Here is a 22,497-nt window from a genome sequence, read left to right on the forward strand (position 1 = left end):
GCCATACTTCTTCATTCCAACTCCATGCACGACTTCTCTTCACGATTTACATTTCTGTTCATTGGTTTAATAGCACATGTAGCACAGGTTAATGGATTCTCGTTTTTGGTGCAATACATAAGCAATTTGTTTTATTTACACTGCTCAGTATCATTCCATTTCCTTCTTCTTCTTCTTAACCACGCCTAAAGCCACCTACTCGACCTCTGTTCAGCTCGTTTACCTTCCAGCTCTTCCATTGCCCACGTAGCTCCATTTTCTTGACCTTTCGTTGCTTCCATCCTTCTATCCACCAACCAACTTCATGCACTCTTTCTCCATCTTATTTCTCTGCCCCTGAGCCATCACAAGCTCCATCTCCATCTTACCTATCCACCCATACCACTCCATCACTTCACCATCACCCAAAACTCCCACGGTAGAACATCCTGTAGAAGTTAGCAGACTTCCTGTAGAATTCCTGAGTTTCCTGTAAGATCCCCTGCAGACATCCTGTAGAAGCCTACAAACTCGGTTTCCGAGCACCTGAACGTTGTGGACTTCTGTGGACTGATGCTAGGGATCCCCTGGGACCTCTCCTATCCCTCCTAACCTTTCCCAAGCTTTCTCTCCCTTCGCACCACCTCTGCACAGCCAAACCCTAATAAGAAACAAAATCATAATCACTCCAACCACTTGAGCAAAAATACAAAAACAATGTTCTTTTCAATGGAAGTAGTTTAAGTTCATGCATTTCATATCACTAGCGGTAATGGCATCATTCTTAGACATTTGCACTCCCACCATTGCATCATAGAGATTAAGCTAGTCAGATTAGGGTTTACTAGGGTTTCCATGTTTTGGTTGGCTTTCAGTTCATTTTTGCAAAATAGATTAATTTCCTTTGAGATAGCCTTCGTCCATCATTTAGAAAGCTTCTTCTGAGAGCATATAGAAGTTGGCTTGAGCCCTAGCGGACTTGTGCCAGCTGACCAAGTGACAGCTGCGACAAGAGCTAGTACTTGTGCATACAGCACCGTCGCTTCCAAGTTTGTACGAACTACCGGGTTGATAAAATTAGAGATAGGAAGCCCCAGGAGTTGTAGCATTATTGCTACAATACTGGAGCCCACCATCATCCAAGAATTATTCATTTGTGTAATGTAAAGGAGGTTGTCCCCTCGAAGAGGTTGATTTATAAGGCGTTCATCTATCTTTTCTATCTTTTTGTGAGATGGTTTCATAACATTCGGTATCAGAGCTTTGGATTCTAGGGTTTCGCTGCTTCAAATAGGTCATCATGCTATTTTCACTATAACTTTTTTTCCTTGACGTTTCAGAAGTTAAAAAAAAATGCATTTGAGAGGAAATCTCGCTGAACCTTAGGTCCAAATTTCAGATTTTGTCGCACTATATTTTCCGCGATATGATCTAAGGAAGTTAGGGTTTTTGCAAGCTTTATAATTTCATCTAAAACAGGTCATCATAGAAGTTTCGCTATAACTTGTTAGCTATGAAGTTTCAGAAGCTAAAAGAAAACCCATTTGAGATGAAGACAATTTGAACCTCCAGTCTGAATTTCAGATCTTGTCGCGCTATATTTTAAGATATATAATCTAAGGAAGTTAGGGTTTTTGCAGACTCCTGAATTACATATTAAACAAGTGACGTTGGGAAAATTGTCATAACTTTCTCTCTAAGCATCAGATTGAAATTTTGTCAGAAGTTACAGAAAGAGGATGGACTATAGTTTCCTTCTTATATTTTTCAAATCTGAAGGTCAAAACAGTAATAGGTGGCACTTCATACAAGTTCGCTCTTCTGAAAAGGTATATAATTAGGTCATCTTGGGAGACTTTGCATAAATCTTTCTTGGAGAACCCAATTTCGATCAGACTGGTGACATTGGAAAGAGGATGTAGAGGGCTACTTTAGGTCGTGATTTTAGAATTGGAAAATTTGAAATTACAGAGTTACAGTCGTTTCAAGATCGAGCTCCTAAAATCAAGAAAAGGCAATATGAGGAAGTTTGATGGCAAGGATCTGGTAAATTGGATACTACAGATGGAGCAATATCTTGATCTACATGAGGTGCAACTATTACAAAAGGTTTGTATTGCATCTTCATATTTAGAACCAGATCAATTTTTATGGTATAAATGGTTGTGTTCTTGTAAAGCACTTGTCACTTGGTCAATTTTCACGGAAGAAATAATAGCACATTACGAGGATACAAAGAGTAACACCTCCTTTAGCCAATTGATAAATGTCAAACAAAAATGTTCAATGGCAGAGAACATTGAGGATTTAAAAAAATTTATATATGGGTAAATGGCATTCCAGAGAAGAAAAGGATTAATGTCTTCATAGGGACTTTAAAGGATAACATTCAACATGAGGTTCATCTTTGGGAACCTGATTCATTGGAGAAGGTATTCAGGTTGGCAAGAAAAACTGAAAGCCGAATTATGGAAACAAGGAATCCTACCACTCACAATTATAAATATGGAAGTATTTTTTCTTCTAGCCTTCAACAACCTACAATATTTACATGACAACAATTGGAAGAAAAAGAGAAAAAGGACTTTGTTACATTTGTGATAACAAATACGCTGAAGGTAATAAGTGTGCTGAGAAGAAATTATTTTACATAGATTGTGAAGAGGAGGAAGAAAAGGATCAAGAAACAACAAAAGAAGAGGATATACACTAGGAACCAACCCTAGAGAAAGAAGAAATTAATCCGAACATATCTTGTAAAGCATTGGAAAGGATTACCAGTCCTCAAACTCTCAAGATAGAAGGACATATCAAGAAGAAAAATGTTCAAGAAGTGAAAGATCACATCGAGAAAGAAGAAATGATTTTGACCATATCTTGTAATGCATTGGCCAGAATTACCACTCCTCAAACTATCAAGATAGAAGGACATATCAAGAAAAAAAAGGTAAGAGTGTTGATTGATTCGGGTAGTACGCATAATTTTATTCATTGTAAGATAGCCAAGGAATTTAATTACTTCCTATATCTAGCACCAGAGTGTCAAGTGATGGTTGCAAGTGGAGGAACCATAAATTTCTTTGGAAAGTGCCATAATATCAAGTTATCCATGGGAGAATATGTATTGAATAGCCCAATGCTTTCCATTCCAATGGGTAGTGTTGATGTTGTACTAGGAGTCCAATGGCTACAATCCCTCGATACAATAGCTTTTAATTTTCAAGAACTTTTCATTAAATTTTATTCGGAAGGAAATGAAGTTGAATTAAGGGGTATGACAGAGAAACCGGGAAATATAATTAGCTCTAAAGGACTGACAAAGCTTCTAAAGAAAGAAAAACGAGGTGTAACTACACAATTATGTTCGCTAGAGGTTCCCACATCGAAACCATCTATTTCTCAAGATATCCAAAGAGTCTTGGTCAATCATTCCAAGGTATTGGAGACTCCCAAAGGCCTCCCACCTATTCGTGATCATGATCATTCTATTCATTTGATTCTAGGAAGTGTTCCTCCAAACATCAGGCCTTACAGATATCCATATGCCCAAAACAGTGAAATTTAACGTATGGTTGCAGAAATGCTAGAGGCTATTATAATTCAACCTAATCAAATCTCTTTCTCTGCTCCAGTAGTATTGATTCACAAGAAGGATGGGTCATGGCACATGTGTCTAGATTATAGGGAGCTCAACAAGCTCACTATTAAAGATAAATTTCCCATTCCTGTCATTGATGAATTATTGGATGAATTGTGTGGATCAATTTACTTCACCAAGTTGGATCTTCATTCAGGATATCATCAAATCAGAATGAAGACTGGAGACATTCTAAAAACAACATTTAGAACTCATGAGGGTCATTATGAATTTTTGGTCATGCCTTTTGGTCTTACAAATCACCTTCTACATTTCAAGGTTTGATGAATTCCATTTTCAAACCCTTCCATAGAAAATTTGTGCTAGTATTTTTTGATGATATACTAATCTACAACAAGTCTTAGAAGGATCATGTTCAACATGTTGACGGGGTGCTCAAACTATTGGAGGATAAACAATTATATGCAAAAAGCTCCAAATGTTTCTTTGGAGTACAAGAGGTGGAATATCTGGGTCATATTGTATCTCATGAAGGTGTTAAGGTAGACCCTAGCAAAATTAAAGCCATTAAGGAATGGAAAATCCCCACATTCATAAAGAATATGCGAGGATTTCTTAGGTTGACAGGGTATTATCGCAAGCTTGTTAAGAATTATGGGAGAATAGCAGCATCTCTAACGATATTATTGAGGAAAGATGCATTTTCATGGACTCCAAAAGCAACAAAGGTCTTTGAACATCTTAAAGAGGCAATGTGCCAAGCACCGGTCTTAGGTATGCCAGACTTCACAAAAACCTTTATTGTGGAATGTGATGCTTCAAGAAATGGAATTGGTGCTATTTTAATGCAAGATGAAAGACCCATTACTTTCGAAAGTTATCCAATCAAAGGAAAGTATTTACAAAAAGCTATTTATGAGAGGGAAATGTTGGCAATACTATATGCACTTAAGAAATGATGACCCTACCCAATGGGAAGACAATTCAAGGTAAAAATTGATCATGATATTATTAAATACTTTTTAGAACAAAGATTATCCTCTGAAGAGCAAAAAAAATGGGTCACAAAGATGTTGGTTTATGACTTTGAAATCATCTATAAAAAAGGGAAGAAAAATGTTGTGGCAAATGCACTCTCAAGAAAGGATGAGGATGTGGAAGCATTGTTTTGTGCTATTTCTATTATCCAACTAGATTGGATAAATGAAGCAAGGGATGAATGGAAGAAGGATGAAGAAGTGTGGCCACTCATTCAAAAGTTGCAGAATATCCCAGTTGAAACAATATTGCCAAAACTTGACGAGGAAGGAAAAATCATATTGGAGCCTAGAGTAGTCACAGAAACAAGAACCCGACAGCTACAAAATCGATCAATTTCAGAGTATCTCATCAAGTGGAAGAACTTACCCACTGAAAATTCCACATGGGAGGACAATAATTTTATACAGAAGCATCAAGAACTACTCAAGCGTTGAGGAAAACACTTTTTGAAGGGGAGGGGCATGCTAGGTCCCTATACTACTAGTGTAACCCCTTATTGTTATTAGTACAACCCCCTTATTATATTGTTGTGCCCATGTAGTCCCCATATTGTTATTATTTTGCCCCATAGAAGCCCACTATTGCTATTATTGTTCCCTTACATTATTATTGTTATGTCAGCGTTGATTATATTATGACCCCATAGACTCCTATATATAGAAAGGAGGTCTTGTCATTTGTAACAAATGAATTACTCCACAAAAATCTTATGATGAACCCTAACACTAACAGTTTAGGACAATATATCTATAATCAGATCGCTAATTTGTTTATCATATATGCATAATAATTCATCGAATTTAGGTTTTCTGATATATTTTTGGTACCAGATTGTGAACCATGGCGTCCCAGAGGCAGTCATGAAAAGTATGATGGGAATTGCCAAGGAATTCTTTGAAATGCCTGTCGAAGACAGAGCATGCCTCTACTCAGAGGACCCAACGCAGAGTGTTCGTCTTTCACCAAGCTTCAATATTGGCAAAGAAAAAGTCCTTAACTGGAGAGATTATCTGGTGCATCCATGTCATCCTCTGGAAGAAGTGATAGGCTCTTGGCCTGAAAAGCCTGCAGCTTACAGGTAATCAATCATAAATTTACAAAAACCCTTGAAATAACAGATAAGGGGTTAGCTCAAGAAAATCAGAAAATTTATTTTGTCTATGCTTTTGTTACAGAGAAATTGCAAGTAAATATGCTATAGAAGTGAGAGCACTGGTTCTAAGACTGTTGGCTTCCATTTCTGAAGCTCTAGGTCTCAGCTCTGATTACTTGAATAGAATTCTTGGAAAACACAGCCAAGGTATGACTGTCAATTACTATCCTCCATGCCCAAACCCAGATCTTACCCTTGGTTTAACAGGCCATTCAGACGCAAGTGCCATCACTGTTCTAATGCAAGGCGATGTTAGTGGCTTGCAAGTACTCAAAAATGGAAAATGGGTTTCTGTAGAACCCATCGCTAACGCCTTTGTCATTAATTTGGGAGATCATCTGCAGGTAATTACCAAAAACACGTCTAATGACAATAATTTTCCTTCACCATTGAATTATTAATGGCAATGATTTTTCAGGTAGTGAGCAATGGGAAATTCATGAGTATTGAGCATCGAGCAGTAACGAACGCATCCACTGCACGTATATCAATTTCTACATTTTATAACCCTTCACAGGAGGTGTTCATTGCTCCTGCAGCGTCCCTGGTTGATGAACAACATCCAGCTCTGTACAAAGGATATCAACATGGAGAATTCATGAGAGTTTTCTGGGCCCAGGAACTAAAGGGCAAGAATGCGTTGGACAATTTCAAAATCGAATGTGAATGAATTTTGTGTTTGAGATTGATTTAGGGAAACCATGATGAACAGTATGTCTATCCACTTGAATGGCCAGTTGGCTTCCACACTCTGCATATGTACACAAATGCGGAGGGAGGGCGTCGTCTTTACCAATTTCTTTTGAGTTTTTATTTAAATGTATGGCATATGGAATCTGAATCGTTGATATATTTATTTGTAATGGGTTTTATATTCTTAATTATAAATAATAGTTTTATTTATAAGATATAAATTAATTGCTTGGTATGAGATTTAGTTTTTATTTAAATTTAGATTCAAGTTTTAATTTAAAAAATCAGTATAGATTCAATTTTGTATTTTTAAAAGTTGAGATGGATCAATACTTAAACAAATAAGGATTTTAAGAAATTGAAAAATGAGATTTATATTAATCTTGTATTAGATTTATTCATATCAAATGCTTGAAAGTGTGTCATTATATAATGATGGGATTAATAGGCTTGATAGACATAACAACCTAGATGATAAGGATTTTGACTTGGTATTTAGAAATGCTGACTGGACATCTAACTGATTTAGCTTTCAATTATGCTTAGTTTTCAATGCAATCATCATTCTAATGGTGTTCATTTTAGCTACTAGTGCAAAAGTTTCTTCATAATTTATCCCTTGTTTTTGTGAATAACCTTTGCTACCAGCCTAGCTTTATATTTATCAATAGTTCCATCATCATTAAATTCAGTTTTGAACAACCATTTTGAATCCATGGGAACTTTATCCTTAGGCAATTATGTCAATTCCCATATCATTTCTCATTATGGAATCATATTCTTCCTTCATTACATTTCTCCATTTTGCATGTTCATTAGCTTCTTCAAAGTTCAAAGGTTCTATGACATTCATCACTTTAGTTTTCAAGGCATATTCATTATACCTTATTGGTGGCTGAATTTGGCGTGGTGACCTTCTTGGTAGTTCAATGCTTTCATCCCTTCTCCTACTTTGTGGCAGCTCATTTTTTCCTCTAGGTGTGCTTTCACTTTTTGAAGTGTATGTCACTAAATTCTTCCTCTTGTTTCTTCTTTTGTTTTTCATCAACTTCTTTTGTGGCATCATCACGATCATGAGGAATATGCCATGCATCATAACTATCCTCCCTATGGTCTTCCTTTGCATGTTCATGGAACCAAACATCTCTACTTGCAAAGTTTATGTGTAGAAGGATCAAACATCTTGTATGCTTTAACACTAACCAATGAAAGTACACTTATGATTTTTGCATCAAGTTTTCTCCTATCTTTTTTCAAAATATGAGCAAAGAATTTGCTTCTAAATATTCTTAAATGACTTAATGCTAGTTTATAACCATAAAGAACTGTAAATGGAGTCTTTGATTTAAGCTTTCTGTTGGACTTCTATTTTTTAAATAAACAACAATATTGATAGCTTCAATCCAAAAGGCATTCGTAATATTTTTACCTTTATCATGCTCATTGCACATTCCAATAAGGCTTTGTTCTTCCTTTCAACTACTCCATTCTCTTATGGAGTATGTGGCACTATGTACTACTATATAATTCCATGAGCTTTGTAGTATTTCACTAATGCACCTAATGTATATTCTCCCCCTTGATCAAATGGGAGGATCTTGATGTATTTACATGTTTGCTTCTCAACCAAGTTTTTGAACTCTTTAAAATATTGAAATACATCACTCTCTTTCTCATGAAATAAACCTAGGTATATTTTGTGCAATCATTGACAAATATCAAGAAATAATATGCTCCTCCTAAATATAGACCCACACACATATTTATGCACAAGTTCAAGAATATTTTTTTTTCTTTTATCTACATGAGTAGGGAAATCTTCCCTATGCATCTTCCCTAATGCACACCCTTCACATGTTGAATATTCATTCTTTAACAATGAGAGTACGTCTACCATTCTCTATTTCTGAAGTACCAACAAGTTAGGATAATTAAGATGACCATACCTTTGATGCCAAAGAGCTTTTATTGTCATGGTTGTGGATGCTAATGTTTGATGATCTTTCCTCTTAACATCAAGTGTGTATAAGCCTCCAACTCTCACTCCTCTTGATATGATGTTTTAGTTGTCCTATATATCCTTAACAATACAACATGATTTCAAGATTCCGAATTTGAGATTCATAACTACAATGGTGGACACAAAAATTAGATTCGTCTTGATTCCATGAACATAAATCACATTTGTATTTTCTTGCATGTCCATTGGGTAAAGTTACACATACATCACCATAACCTTTCATTTCATGAGATGAGTCATCTCCTAGATAAATGTGATTACCATTATTATTTTCATGATAGGTATCAAACCATTCCTTTTTGCATGTCATATGAATGGAAGCACTAAAGTCAATAAACCATGCATTAATATCATCAATTTTACTGATAAGGAAACATATGAAATAAATAATTTGAGATCTTTGAAATTTTCACTAACTGAGACTTCTTTATCAATAAAATTTCCTAAATGCCTTCTATACTTGAATTCATCAAATTTCCTTTTATTGCAATATTTAGCAAAGTGTCTAGGCTTACCACAATAGAAGCATCCATCCTTCCTCTTCATATAGGTATTTGTCCTTGGTGGTGTTGTGCCTTGATGTGATTTTGACTTTGACTTGCCTCCTTTGTTCTTGTCCTATGGCTTTCCTTTGTATGGTTGCTTTCCTTTGACTACCAATACCAAATTTGAACCTTGAGACCTTGCATTTAGATTCTTCCTCTTTCTTCTTCTTACAAGATGGTCGCTTTCCTTTGACTACCAGTACCAAATTTGAACTTTGAGACCTTGCATTGAGATTCTTCCTCTTTCTTCTTCTTGCAAGAGAATATATGTTAATTCATGGAAGGTAGGAGCTTTTTCCCTAGCTGAAAGTCGAGAGATAAACATATGATAATTATCTGAAATCTCATTCAAAATAATTGTTAATTACTAGATCATTTTTGGAAATATTTTCACCAATAGCACCAAGTTTATCTGAATTTCTTTGATTCTAAAAAAAACACTAATGCTTTCATTTACCTCCATCTTAAATTGAGAAAAAAATTCTTCTTAAAAAATAACACTTTATTAGTATTAGGAGTTTCATATAACTTTTTGAGTGTTTCAACCAATGAACTATTCTAGCTCAAAATAGTGATATGCCTTGGATTCCACAACCTTTTTATTTTCATTGGAAGGACTATTGTTTCAAAAGAACTTACACGACTCAGTGTTATGAAATTTCTGTGAATTCACCGATTTGACCGAGTTCCACCCCCGGCTCCCAAACGCAATCATCAATCGGCTAAGGGTGCATGTCCCTGACCTCGAACTAGTCTATGGTAGGGAACCCATGGCAAGGGGGTCGGGGTTTGAGAATACTTGCCACTTGCAGATTCAGAGGGTTGAACAAAAGGTGGGATTGAGAGAGGGTTTCGATGGTTTCCAAAAAAAAAACGAATTTTAATTCGCTATCAATTCCAGAGGAAATTTGAAAAAAATCAAAGACGTATAATGGTGTGTGGAAATCTAAATTAAAACAAGTGATAGAAACACACATACTCTAGTAACAACGAGAACTGAAAGTAAAAGAAATTGCACATAAAAAAATAGCTTGATTGCCAATTTTTCACAGTGGGTATGTAGATTAATCTCAACCACATGCAAGATTAGCTCGTAAATCTAGCCACCAATCTGTTAGATGTCAAGTCAGCATTCTTGAATGGGGAATTAAATGAGGAAGTCTATCTTGTTCAATAAGAAGACATTGTAAAATAAGGAGGAGAACATCTTGTTTGTAGGTTAAAGAAAACATTATTTGGACTCAAACACGGACCCACATCTTGGTCTGAGCTACAAACCAAAATCATGTCCCTCTATCTGTGAATGGACCTGTGACTATTTCTTAGAGATTCCATGCGACATCAAAACTAAAAGAAACAGTGCTTTGGATTCAACCATGGAAACCAATGATGTGGCCCTATTTTCTTTTGCCATGACGACTCCTTAGCCCATGATTCTCAGATATGATAATGTATTCTCAAATATTTGTTGGAAAAATGTTCACCACTACATTACCTTTGATTTATGCACTGAAAACAACACCATTCCACATAAGATCCACACAACTAACTCATGCAAGATACAAATCCCAACCACCAAGGCACTACAATGTCCAAAGGTGAACCAAGACTGATGAACATAGATTGGACACTCTTGAACAACCAAATTTGGATCAAGCCTGCCATATTTCAACCTTCTTTGCAATTTTCCAAATGGAAAAATACAATCGATAACAGAAGCAAAGAACTAGCTATAACTATAAATTTCAATCATGCACATCCATACACAAATAAACACTGAAATGTGGGAAAAAACTCTAAGTCATTGTATTAATATAATAAATTATGAGTACAATAATTGTGATAAGAGAAACATGGGCTTGCTACACCAAGCAAGGCCAAACCAAGGTGACAAATCAATGGCTCCAAGTGTCGGAAATTAATGCTGCAAACTTGAAACAAATATGTATTTGAACACTCAAAAGTGCCCAGAAATTTCTGCAATTTTTATTGGAGTTTCCTCACATAAAATCTAGAAAAACCCAGAAGGGTTTTGGAAAATTCTACCTACCACCCGGGACCCAAAATTTAAGCTCACTCCTCCTAACTCACTGCTAAATAATCCTGTTGTTTTTGGGCACCAAAACTCCTCCAAAAATTATGCAAAATTAGGAGCATACTCCTTGAGGCTAGTCCATAAACAATTTGGGCTAGATCTGACCTCGTGAAATTACCCAAATTTGGTGCTACACCCTCTTTGATAGTTTCTACGTCCCCCACAATTCCAATTGTTGGATATGTCACCAATTTCTTCTCATTTATCCATAGGATTTCCCTATAAATTTCCTTTGGAAGATGTGAGTGAAATTCCTTCTAAACCCCGACACAAATAGGATGAATCCAACCCCACAAATTTTCCTAATAATACTTTTGTGCAGACCCTAAAATGGTGAGTTTGGCTCTCTGGGGAGCACCAACTTGTTGATTCAAAAAGCAAAAACATTCTCTTATGTGATTTCTACCAAAAAACTTTTCTTAATTTGTTATGGATCACAACTTCAATAAATTTATTTTTATATTATTTTTTAATACATTTTAGACAAATCTTGACTTTTTATGTTAACTATTATTACACTTATTTCATAGAAGTGAAATTAGTATTATATACCCAAATAAAATATATTACACATATTTCATAGAAGTGAAATTGGTATTATATACTCAAGTGAAATATAGTTGAGATGTGAACAATATAATCATATGTAAATATTATATTAACTTACTAAAAGAAATTGGTATTATATATTTGTGAATTATTCAAATTAAATAAGAATATTAAGAACCATTTGAATATATTATTTAATAGATAGATCTAGCTCTGATTTTGGTTTTGATTAATTATTTATTTAATCAATGTTTTACTAGCATTTCAATTTTCTTATTTTATTTTTTCAGATTTTCTGCAAAGATAAATATAAAGCGACTTTATTGCTCATTCCGATACTTGTTTATTTGATCTTGCAATCAATTTAACAGTAGCTTGGCTACCTGCCAAGTCCAGCAAGCGTTTACCAGAAATATAATAACGCCGCTACCCAGAAATATAATAATGCCCTTGGACTTACCATATTTGGGTGCATTTTCTACCCACCAATCCTTGAAAATCTGTATCCCAGAGAACGTTTGGTAGCATTCGCTCTCTTCAACAACAATAAGTTCCCCTCAAATCTCTCAATACCTGCATCGGCCATTGTACTAGTACAGAAAGACTGGTTCAGACTTCAAAGAGATGGCCTCTAAAGTAGTAGAGATCCAGAGCGAGCTGAATGGAATTATTGAAAAGCTCCTGTCCAATGGAATAAACAAAAGTCAAGTGCGGGATAAATATATCTTGCCTCCCAATGAACGCCCACAGATGTCTGAGGTTTGTTGTTACTCTGAAAACATTCCGGTGGTGGACCTCAAAGACCTGGATGGACCAAAAAGAAGCAGGGTTGTCGAAGAAATCCGACGTGCCTGTGAGGAGGATGGTTTTTTCCAGGTACATAACCCCTTCAATCCCACTTTATCAATAATTCTCTGCTGCTAATACATGGTTTTTTCCAGGTACATAAGACTTCAATCCCACTTTATCACTAATTCTCTGCTGCAAAGCGGGGTTGTTTATTTGCTTTGCCTATGGTTCATGTTTTGGAGTTTTTTTTTGGTGGATTTGGCTCATTTTTTTGGGTCAAATATTAATTTTGTTGTTTAAAATTGGTCCTTTTTACTTTCTATATATATAAATTTAATACTCTGAAAAACCTTTGTAACATTTTAATCTTGAAAAATTTACAAGCCAAATTTGTGAAATATATATCCTAAAAAAACTTGTAACAAATAAACTACTACCAAAGAAATCTTATATTACAATCTAGCCTTGTGATGAACCTTAACAGTTTAGGACGATATATCTGTAATCAGCTCTCTAATTTGTTTTTCAGAGATGCATAATATCAGAGAACAAAATCCACACTCAAAGCTTGTTTCATTCATTACTAAACATGGCAATTTATACACATTTCTAGCTACAGATGAACAATAAATGTGCCGGATGATATTGACACTAGCCCACTATGCTAACTATTGAACAATGATCTGAGCTGTCTAAAAAGTGATAAAAAGTGAGTGATTAATACTTACACCTCTCCTTAATTCCTCTCCTTAATTACAGATCTACATGTTAACTTGGCTGCGGTTCTAAGTCTCACCTAGTGTTACAACATAATTTGGATTTTCTACAAAGCACAACTTAATTTTAAGCATTTCAAAATTAGCCTTTCCAAGAGGCTTGGTGAATATGTCAGCCACATTTTCATTTGTATTACAATATGATAACTCAATTTCTTTTGATTGCAATTTTTCTCTTACAAAATGATGTTGTGTGTCAATGTGTTTTGTCCTTGCATGATATATAGGATTGTTTGCCAATTTGATAGTGCTTTGATTGTAACATCTATTACTATTACTGTAAGCGATTGTTGTGTTTCTCCAACATCTTCAAATATCCTTCTAAGCCATATTGCTTCACACTTGTTGTGTTTCTCCAACATCTTCAAATATCCTTCTAAGCCATATTGCTTCACAGCATAATGCTACATACTCACATTCACTGGATGACAAAGAAACAATTGGTTGTTTCTTAATGCTCCATGATATTGGTGCTGAACCAATATTGAACAGGTATCCAGTAGTAGATTTCCTATCATCTAGATTCCCAGCGGAGTCACTAGTCAAAATCACAATAACCTCCCAACTCAATATCAAATTCATCAATATACATAATACCAAAATTAAGTGTTCCTTTGAGATATCTAAGGACTTTCTTTGCTGCTTTCCAATGGCTTTCGCAAGGCTTAGCCATGAACTGACTAAGTATGCTCAGAGAATATGCTATATGTGGCCTTGTAGTGGTGAGATAGTTCATACTTCCCACAATTTGACCATACATAGTTCCAGTCACTTCTTTGGTTCAATCATCATTGCACAATAGTTCATACTTCCCATCATGAGTGCACAATTTGGCATTCTATTCTAAAGGAGTAATGTTGCCTTGCATTCAATCATATTGAACATTTTAAGGATTTATCTTGTATATTTGCTTTGTGTGATTAAACACATATTTCATTAAATATGGAAGTATTCATGGATCTAGAATTTAGAACTTTAACTAGATTAAGTTTCTTCAAAATGAGGAATTACAAAGTCACTTAGTCCACTAATTTTAATGTAGATATTCGCCATTTTTGTGTAAAATGATAAGCTTTATAAAACAAATTTATATAAACTTGCTAAAGCAAATCTTTCACATTTTAATCTTCGATTCCTTACATTATCTATTTTAATATTTTTTCTCATTTATAATAAAAGATAAGTTTGTTAAAGTTATTTTATGAAAATAATGATGCGTATGTTACTATTATTAACCTATTTAATTATAATATGATATAGTAAATAGCATCTATGTGTTAAGTCAAGATTATTACTAAGGCAATGTTGGCACAATTTAAAAGTCTATCACCTTTGCAACACTAGTTATATTATGGTTGAATATTAAAAACTCTCATAGATCATCCACTTTATACTCGTATTGGAATTAAATTTCAAAATATTTGTGAGGCTACCAACCTTCTTGATTGTTTAACTAAACAAAATTATGATGATCTTGAAACACTTATTTTAATGCTTTTTCAACATAACAATAAAATTTGAAATAACTTCTAATAATATTTTTTATCTTCTTATTTACGATAGTTGGTCTTAGTGGATGATAATCATCATTATCACAATCATAATTACATACTATTGTAAAAAGTTTGCACCATTTTAGAGTTGAGGAGAAAAATAAATTTAGGACCAAATTAAATGTTGAATGTGAGTAGTAGCATAATTTATTTTTATTTATTAGTTGTAAGTTTATGTTAATAAAGAAGTTGATTGAGGCTCCCTTTATGAATAATAGATTAATATGCAAGATATATATTAAGTATAAAGTTATTTAATGACAAATGGAATTTTTAGTAATGTGTACAATATATGCCATTATTTAGAACTTTAACTAGATTAAATTTTTTCAGAATGAGGAATTAGAAAGTCACTTAGTTCACTAATTTTTATATAGATATTCACCTTTTTTTGTGTAAAAATTATCATGATAAACTTCCTAAAACAAATTTATATAAACTTGAAAAAGAAAATATTTCACATATTAATCTTGGATTCCTTACATTATCTATTTTAATATTTTTCATGGTTTATATTTAAAAGATAAGTTTGTTAAGGTTATTTTATGAAAATACTGATGTATATGTAACTATTATTAACCCATTTAATTATAATCCCATATAGTAAATATCATGTATATGTTAAATTACCATTATTACTAAGACAATGTTGGCACAATTTAAAATATTGGAATTAAATTTCAAAATATTTGTGATGCTACCAACCTTCTTGATTGTTTACCTAAACAAAATTATGATGATCTTGAAACACTTCTTTTAATGCTTTTTTAGCATAACAATAAAATTCAAAATAACTTTTAGTAATATCCTTTTACCTTCTTATATACAATATTTGGTCTTAGTGGATGATAATCATCATTTTCACCATCATCATTACATACTATTGTAGGAAGTTTGCACCATTTTGGAGTCAAGGAGAATATTTTTTTAGGATCAAATTAAATGTTGAATATAATTTATTTTTATTTATTATTTGTACTTTTATGTAAAAAAACTAAGTTGGTTGAGGCTTACTTAATGAATAATAGATTAATATGCAAGCTATATATTAAGTATAAAGTTATTTAATGACAAATGATCATAGTAATGTGTCCAATATATACCATCATAGATCCATTTTAAGTGCAAATGTAGGAATCAAATTTCTTCAAGTGCAAACATTTTTAGACTTAAAATACAATGTGTTATTTTTAATTGTTGAAACTGTATTTTTGAATGCTAAATAGAGTATATATACGAACAAATAATAATTTTAACCATAAAAAACTTATATATATATATGAAGTTGATATTGACATAAATTATTTAACATAAATCTTCAAATAGTTACTTTTGAAAAGTATAAGATTTAAACATCTAATTCACACATTTTTTTTACTTCTAATTACTTTACAAAATATTCTTTTTTTATATTTTTCTATTTAGAACATAATTTTTATTTTAAAGGGGCACAAACAGACAAACTTACACATATCCCCATATTGGGTTGTAAAATGAGCCTCTCGTCTCAATTACTAATCATTTTAATGATCAAAATCAATCATGAATTAGAATAGTAACAAAGTAGCACAATTTGATTATTTTCAAATACAAGAAGAAAGAGAGAAAAATGATTAAGATATTTATTACAAATGTTTAGTTTTTATCCTTGTAATGTTTAAAGATATTATATTGAAAAGAACATATTAACATTCATCTAAAACTTAGATTCCTTACATTATTTCTATTATCATTAACATTTATATTTATGTATTAAATTTGACTCATGAATACTAGATTTTGTAAAAAAAAATCTTACCTATAAAGTTATTTAACAATATATTAATATTGTTTTTCTTACTATTATTGACCATTTTAAATTGACACTAACTACTTTTCCTAAGTTGAGTACAAATTAATTATACTAGTATAATGTTGGCACCACTTCAAAATCTATAAGAGGAAATATTTTATAATTCTAGTTCTGTTGTTCAATGATCAAAATATTTTGTTTTATAAATTAGAGTGCAACAAAATAGAGAATTTGATTTATATCAATTATAATAAGGAAAATTAAGGAAAACTCACCTCAAACATTATATCAAGTGTCTAGCATTTATTCATTAAGTGTTTAAATGGTTTATATTAAATAGAATACTAATTAGGTACTCCACTGTTGTTTTAATATACCAAGTTTAGAAGATGTTTTTAGGTGCATTATTGAATTTGATTATGCATATTTGATATGGTGAGGAGTCATGTTGGTCAAATAAAGCTTTGAAAACTTAAATATTTTATGGCATTGTCATGTAATTTGTATAACACATGATCACATTGAAATATTAAATAATATAAAACTCCTTAAAAAAAAAATATGAAGAGAATATTTATACAACAAATATGGAAAAGTGTGTCTGAATGTATATTAATACATCATTAAAAAAAAATACATTCATGTATCATATAAACCTACTCTTAAGATATTCGCTCAAGTAGATCAAGAATGGATTCTACACCATATTTATTTATCTTGGTCTTCTTGCAATGTTCTTTCTTTGGCATTCATGCCCACACTATGGTATTAATTGGAATAGAGCCAAGTTCTTTGTCATCACGATTTGGTACGCAATATTGCTCTAAAAATTTTCCATTTTATTTCCCTGACATAGGCTTCCACGAGTCAACCTTTACATGAAGATTCTCACTTTCATTATCCCTAAAGATATCTGAGATGGATTTTGCCATCCAAATCATCTCACGTGCATCCTCATTTCCTGATCTAACTAGCAACATCTTTCCTTTCTCAGCATCAATCATCGGATTGCATGTTGGCTTTGGCTTGTTGCATTTGGGTCCAACATATATTGGTTCATCTATCGCATTACCAAAATCTCCATCCATAATACTTGAGATTACTTGGAGTGCATTACGATCAACATCAACAATGTGCCTTGTCTTGGGCCAGAAATCCTCAGAAGATGAATCACTTCCATCTATTATTCTATGATCATTATAGATTCCATCTAATGTATCAAGAACTTTTTCCCAATACACTACTTTATTTTTCCAGTCCTCTGTAACAATTGGTGAATCCTCATTCCCAATAGTGTCTTTCCACATTTTTATGTATGATGTTATCGCTTCTTTAGTTCTTTTAAATAGACATCATTCTGTTTGGAATCTAAGAAAGATGGCTTCCCTATGGGAATAATAGGTCGACCTTCATCATCTATATTCCATAACTCAACTGGTTCTCACCACTCAATATCTCTAATTGATTCTTTGTACCTTAGTACTCGAACATCATTGAGTATAAGAAATTGGAAGTATTGGACATTAAGATGTCCAACTAGTGCATTTTTTCCCTCCTTAATGTATCCACTAAGGAAACTTTTGAAATCATAGACCTTTTCAATAAGTGTAGATGGAAACACTCTATTTTCTTCAATTATGTGATATGTATCCATCATTTCAGGTAAAGAATAAATATCTTTACTTTTTAGGTTGGAAGACATTCTTCTATAGGTTCCATCTATGTCTTCATGGGTGTGCCCCACACGCAAGAACCCAACCTCAATAGTGATGAAGACACCAAGTGCAGTTAAAAGTGATAGAAACATGAAAAGATAGTGATTCTTATTATCACTTGCTGCATTGTCCAACTGTAACAACAAATGTGGAGGAAGCGGTTTAAAATCAACATTGTGACTTTTTGAAGTTCCATGAGATATAAAATCATCCCTGTACCCTTGACATTTTGAGTAAATAGAGGTGTCAAGTAATGCATTTGTAAGTGGGTTTCTTGAAATTCCACTTTCATAAAGTAGATCACCATACATATCCATTTGTGGGACTTCAAGGTCCCTTAAGCACTTTGCAAGGGATGTAATAGTAAATTGTGATTCCATATGGACAAATGGTAAGGAGAAATGACCAAAACCTCCCACCTTATGCCCATGTGTAAGCATACTTGTCAATGACAAACCTAAATTTGTTCCTACAATAGATTTTGATTTGACACGTAGCCTTGGGATTGAAGTCTTTGTTTTGTCCATTTTATCATGGATAATGCTCAAATACTCCTTTGGAAACCGCTCTGACATAATTCTATGGGCATAGTAGCAATATCTTCCACACATAACAATCTTGTTATGTTTCATCGACCTACCTCGTGACTTTTCTTCCAAATCTTTTGTAGTTGCTGACTTCATTTGTGCTTTCAACAGAATCACTGCATTTACTGAAGTTGGTGTTCTTTGGAAATGCCACATCTCGAAACTTAGTATTCCAGATCTTGCTCATTGTTGGCTGTGATATTGATGGGTAATTGAGCTTTTGAAGAGCCTCATTGATCTCTTTTAACAAAGAATTTTGTGTGTAAGTCGAAGGAAGCAGTCTTAAAGGAGTAGATGTTCCATCTTCTTCAACTTGACATGTTTGGTTTGGTGAAAAATCTGAATTATCCATTACAATTTTGTGCAATATTTCTGTGGTTGCCACTGTGTGAGCTCGTGCTTTGCATGTGTTGGTGTTACCATGAATAACTTTGATCTATCCATGTTGGAAATAATGCTGGTAGTTATAGAATGTGCTTTGAGGAATTTTATGTATATTATACCATTCTTTCTTACAAATAATATTCCCATTAAATCTCATGTCCTTTACATTTTTGGCAATAGGTGGTAGGCCATGGCCATGGCCATGGACCTTTGACATGACTGTGTTTGACATGAGTGAATTCAAGACAAATTCTCTAATACCATTTGTATTTATTTGACTCATACCCCTTCTAGCACCTGCAATGGCCTTCCTATCCACATGTTGAAGACAATCTTTTCTACAACATACATCTACTACCAAAAGTCGAATTTCTTTCTCTTCATTTATTTTTGTTTGACATTTTGCAATTTTTTTTGTAGCAATAACTCGTTTAATCCTTTTATATGGCCTTGTTACATGCATATCAATTGTGTTTCTATCTTTTTCATTACAAAGGTACTCATCCCATTTGTTTAAGGGATTTGTGTCCTCTATAATATCCCATATCACCATTTCTTTGGGTGGCTCCTTGAACTTTTCCTTGACCTTTAATATCACACCTTTGTTTTCCACCAACTTTTTTTTTGGCCATCTAACCAAACAATGTATAGATTTATGACCAATTCTACATATCTCACAATTTCCATCTATCTCTTCTAGAAAAACACCAAAATCCATTTCACTTAGTGTTTCAGCCTCAACAATGTCATCCTCGCGGACATTAACTAGAATTCCTTTGGCAATGCACATGCTTGTTCCCATGCATTCATGTGTAAGAGAAACCTTTGCACATATGGATTTGACCCTATCTTGGGGACTATTTATGGCATGATCATGACAATGAGGCTTCAAATATGATTCTAGCCAAATTTCATAAGATTCTAATGCACCCCCAAGTGTATGCTCAAATTGTGTTGGATGTGGTAGAGGAGCATTATGTTTTAACACCTTTTCAATTTTAACCTCTATGCATCCTTTCTTTACCATCTTTCCATGCACTTTATGCCCAAGCTCTGTATTGAATATGGAGCCGTCACCCACCTTCACTCCATGTTGCAGAAGATTTACCTTGTCTCCAATAGAAAATGTAGAAGAAACATTTGTACCTATAAATGACTGTAAATAATGTTAGTATTTACTAAAAAAAAAACATTTATTATAGTATCAATAATATATAACACATGCTTCAATATTTTGATTTACCTATGTGGTGTCTCAAATCCACAATCTTCCATGGATGTATGTCCCCTTCATTAACATCGTCATCACTCAAATGTGGTTGAATGACATCAATTATCAAAATTGCGACATAACCAACATTAACCCTTTCTCCAACATAATAAGTTCCAAACTCTGCAGATTCAACGCTTGCTAGCTCAATGACTTGATCATTAATAAGGAGATCAACATAGTCCCCTTTTGCCAAAATCAAATTTTCCATTGTAGCTTGCATCAATTCTGTAACAACAATTACATCACAACTTGTAACTAAAAGAATGAACCGTGTAAAGTATGACTTTATATTTTCCCAAAAACGCACAACTTATGAAAAAGTATTATAGATGCAAAAATAAAATAGTATGGTAGTCATATTGTATGTAATGAAACATTGTTTCCTCAAATGAAAGCTAACAATCAATATCATTCCTTTTACTACAAACATAAGAATATTGCTAGAAGCAACATTACATGGTCAAATAAATCTAGCACATGCTAGATTTCCTTCTAGCACAAACACAAACACATTGCCAATAATAATATTCTAAGGTGAAGGAAATCCACATGTTAAATTTTCTTCTAACGTAAATGGAAGCATATTACTCACAAAAACATTTCAAAGTAAAAGAAATATTACACATTCTAGAGTTTATTGTAGCACAAACACAATCACATTGCCAAAAATAACATTGCAGTGTAGAAGATATCTAGCATATGCTTGATTTACTTCTAGCAAAAAAAAAGCACATTGCCAACAGTAACATTGTAGGGAAAACAAAAGCCAACAAAATCCAACAACTTCTATCACAAACACAATCACATTTCCAATAACAACGTCTCAAGGTAAAATAAATTTAACGCATGCTAGCTTTACATGTAGCATAAATACAAGCATACTACCAATAACAACATTTCATGCCAGAAAAAATCTAGTGCATGCTATATTTCCTTCTAACACAAACAAAAGCACATTACCAAGGTGAAGGAGATCTAACACGTTCTAGATTTCCTTCTATAATAAACAACCAAATTGAAAACAACAATATTGCATAGCAAAAGAAATCTAGCACAACTTCTAGCCCAAACGCAAGCACATTTCCAATAACATTGCCAAGATGATGGAAATCTAACACTTGCTAGATTTGCTTTTATCATAAACAACCAAATTGACAACAACACTATTGCAAAGCAAAAGAAATCTAGCATAGTTTCTAGCCCAAACACAAGCACATTTTCAATAAAAATATTGCAAGGTGAAAGAAATTTAATGCATATTAGCTTTACATGTGGCACAAATAAAATCATACTACCAACAAAAACATTGAATCCCAAAAGAAATATATTACATGTTATGTTTATTTTTAAAACAAATCAACAAAGTGTAATGGTGATTCTCTGTTGTGAAGACCCATATGAAAAGTGGCTTAATGCTAATAAGACCAATGCAGCTACTACAGGATACCCACTCACCTTTCCCTTTATCCTACAAAAAACTCCCAAGTGTGAAATCCTTTTTTTGTCGAGTGTTTGCTTGTAAGAGGGGAAAGTAATGAATAATTTTTCCTGCTAGAATAAATTTCTTTGGGGAAAATAGGGTGGAAAACATGAAGCCTCATCTCCTTACCAAGAAAGTAAGGCTAACTAGGCCTGATTGATATCCATGCCCGATTGTTAAAATTGGCAACTAGGGCCAAACTCCATGTGGGTCATCTTTTTTTTTTTTTAACTACATGGTGAATCAGTAACTGCTAGTCCTAATCTATGGGAGACCCAAGATCAATCCTCATAGCTGCCTCTATAACACCAGGAGTACATCCAACTACCTGCAAGTCGATATACTAAGATCCTGTGATTTTAGCAAGAACAAGACTCTTGTGACGCCAAGGCAAGGGTCGGGAATCTGCTCCTCGAGTTGCCACCACAGCAGGTCGGTGTACTCAATGAGATTTGAACTACGGTCTCCTCGGCTT

The 22,497-nt window shown here is 33.6% G+C and overlaps 1 protein-coding gene across 1 annotated transcript; it reads left to right on the plus strand.

Annotated features, from left to right (window-relative positions):
* The first annotated feature begins 5,478 nt into the window (after positions 1-5,478).
* On the plus strand, positions 5,479-6,685 carry LOC149148070 (protein DMR6-LIKE OXYGENASE 1-like). The gene is made up of 3 exons (XM_089445715.1): positions 5,479-5,696; positions 5,794-6,115; positions 6,190-6,685. Exons 1-3 carry the CDS (start codon positions 5,479-5,481, stop codon positions 6,439-6,441), a joined length of 792 nt encoding a protein of 263 aa, XP_089301841.1. The 3' UTR covers positions 6,442-6,685.
* Positions 6,686-22,497: the final 15,812 nt, after the last annotated feature.

Source organism: Pinus tabuliformis, chromosome 9, assembly GCF_031772625.1.
Source record: "Pinus tabuliformis cultivar Carrire ecotype Pingquan chromosome 9, CPIR1, whole genome shotgun sequence".
Lineage (NCBI taxonomy): Eukaryota > Viridiplantae > Streptophyta > Pinopsida > Pinales > Pinaceae > Pinus > Pinus tabuliformis.